This window comes from Citrus clementina, unplaced genomic scaffold (genome assembly GCF_000493195.1).
Source record: "Citrus clementina cultivar Clemenules unplaced genomic scaffold, Citrus_clementina_v1.0 scaffold_1, whole genome shotgun sequence".
In the NCBI taxonomy this organism is placed as follows: domain Eukaryota; kingdom Viridiplantae; phylum Streptophyta; class Magnoliopsida; order Sapindales; family Rutaceae; genus Citrus; species Citrus x clementina.
This window is the reverse complement of record NW_006263303.1, coordinates 7,053,851-7,055,849: the sequence shown is the minus strand read 5'-3', so window position 1 is coordinate 7,055,849 and position 1,999 is coordinate 7,053,851. Positions and strand designations below refer to the sequence as shown.

Sequence of the window (1,999 nt, the reverse complement as noted above, 5' to 3'; positions counted from 1 at the left end):
AAAAAATTTGTGAGGGCTCTAGCCACTTGGCCAAATATACTTGTCAGTAGTTAGATGGTAAACAACTCACCTTTTCACACATTTGAGAATAAATTTGAGTTCCCCGTATGTGTCAAGGAGAATGTGAGAATTGGTTTATGTATAAACTGTGTATATTTCAATATTTAAAAGTAAATTTGGTTTGCTCCAGACCTAAATATTTAGATTGTGATACAAGAAATTCCGATAAATTTCTAATTATAACTTTAAAAAAAAAATTGAATATCACCTTCAAAGTATGGCCCCTCTGGGTTTGATTCCCAATGATGCCAAATATGGCCGAATCCTATCATTGATTCATTGTGTATAATGTATATATGTGCACGTAGCTCCTGATGTTTATTTTCTCTGTTAATTAATAATGGTATCAAATAATAAAATTAAAGAATATCAATTAATGTTATCTGTTAATTATTAATGGTATCAAATAATAAAATCAAAGAAAATTAATTACTGAAGTTGTAATCTTCTAATTTTGGAAATTTATTTTTCAATAACTTTCCTTTCGGAAATCGATTTATACCTGTTATTACTTTCCTCTTGATGTAGTTAGAATACAAATTCCTGTTTAATTTTCCTTATCGTTGATGACTTCGAAAATTAAACTAACTCTGTTTAGTCCTTGCTTTTATCCACTTTGAGTTCTACTATACAAATAAGTACACAAAGTAAATAAAAAAGAAAAAAAACGTAAAATGCATGAATAAAAATTTGTTCTCGTTGAAAACAAAATTATTATTGGATTTAATTTTGTATTTACTCCCTTCTCAGTTCAGTTACTTCGTCTTGCTCAATTGGCGAATAATCTGCTGGCAGCTCTAGAATTACTGGTTAGTTTTTTTTTTTTTTGAAGGGGACCAAAACCCTAATCTTGAAATATAATTAATCACTCAATTGACAGCATAGCATGTTTTCAGTTCTTGTTTTTAGACGAATCAATTTAATTATCTATCGAAATTTAATTGGTATTCGAATTTATAATCAGTTCTTATTTTAAATTTATTCGTTATGCATGCATGCACATTCATATGACAGATCTTAATATCTACATAATTAGCAATTCAACAGATTAATTAAATTATTAGAGTATGCACTGCAAAAAATATTGTGTTATTCAAGTGGTGGGATTCGCGTTTCAAATTATACACAATACATATGTATCTTGAATTACGTTTTTGTTTTTTTATTTCTCGTGAATTTTGATGGAGTCAGAGATTCCGAAGATCATTGAATCATGAATCAAAACTCAATGGCGAACGGCAACAACTATCCTGAAGAGTTGAAAAAGCAAGGAGCTGCTGCTTTAGCTCTAACTTGCATCAAGAATAGAAGATTGGACAAGAAGGCAAAAGCCAATTTGCATAAATATTTGAAAACCACTTATCTCGGTAAATCAATTTCAGTCCAAGTTAATAATAATGCTGCAGAAATAAATACATCCTCCTCATCACCGTCATCAACAGCAGAAGCAGCAAACTTAAACTTAGTAGAAGATAATGGAGCTCATGGTGATGGTTATGTTGATGGTGATGATGACTACAAGCCGCCAGATATCCCTCCGGTGCGGAATCTGAATGGGGTAATCGGAAACTGCAGCAAGCCTTTAGAGAAGAAGCTGACAAATACTGATTTGAAAGTGAACCAATGCAGGCTGTCAATGAACAGAGGCAAAGTCCTGGAGCTTTTGGTGCCATTGTTGAACGAGGAGGAGTATCGGGTTCTGAAGGAAGGCATCCCGGTGACTGTGTATGATTTGGACGGAAACGCATTCCCCATGAGCTTTAAGGTTTGGAGTGAGAGCAAATACTATGTCCTCACTAGTGGTTGGACTAAATTTCATCAAAACAAAGGCCTGGCCGACAAGCATGTTGTTACATTGTGGATGTTTCGACATGCTGAGACTCAGAAGCTTTGTTTTGTAATTTCTTGGAGGGAGGTTATTGCCAAGAAAATTAAGTAG

At 33.3% G+C, this 1,999-nt stretch overlaps 1 protein-coding gene across 1 annotated transcript; it reads left to right on the top strand.

Annotated features, from left to right (window-relative positions):
• Positions 1 to 1,288: 1,288 nt before the first annotated feature.
• LOC18055946 (B3 domain-containing protein At1g20600) lies at positions 1,289 to 1,999 on the top strand. The gene has a single exon (XM_006451185.2). The coding sequence runs from the start codon at positions 1,289 to 1,291 to the stop codon at positions 1,997 to 1,999; it is 711 nt and encodes a 236-aa protein (XP_006451248.2).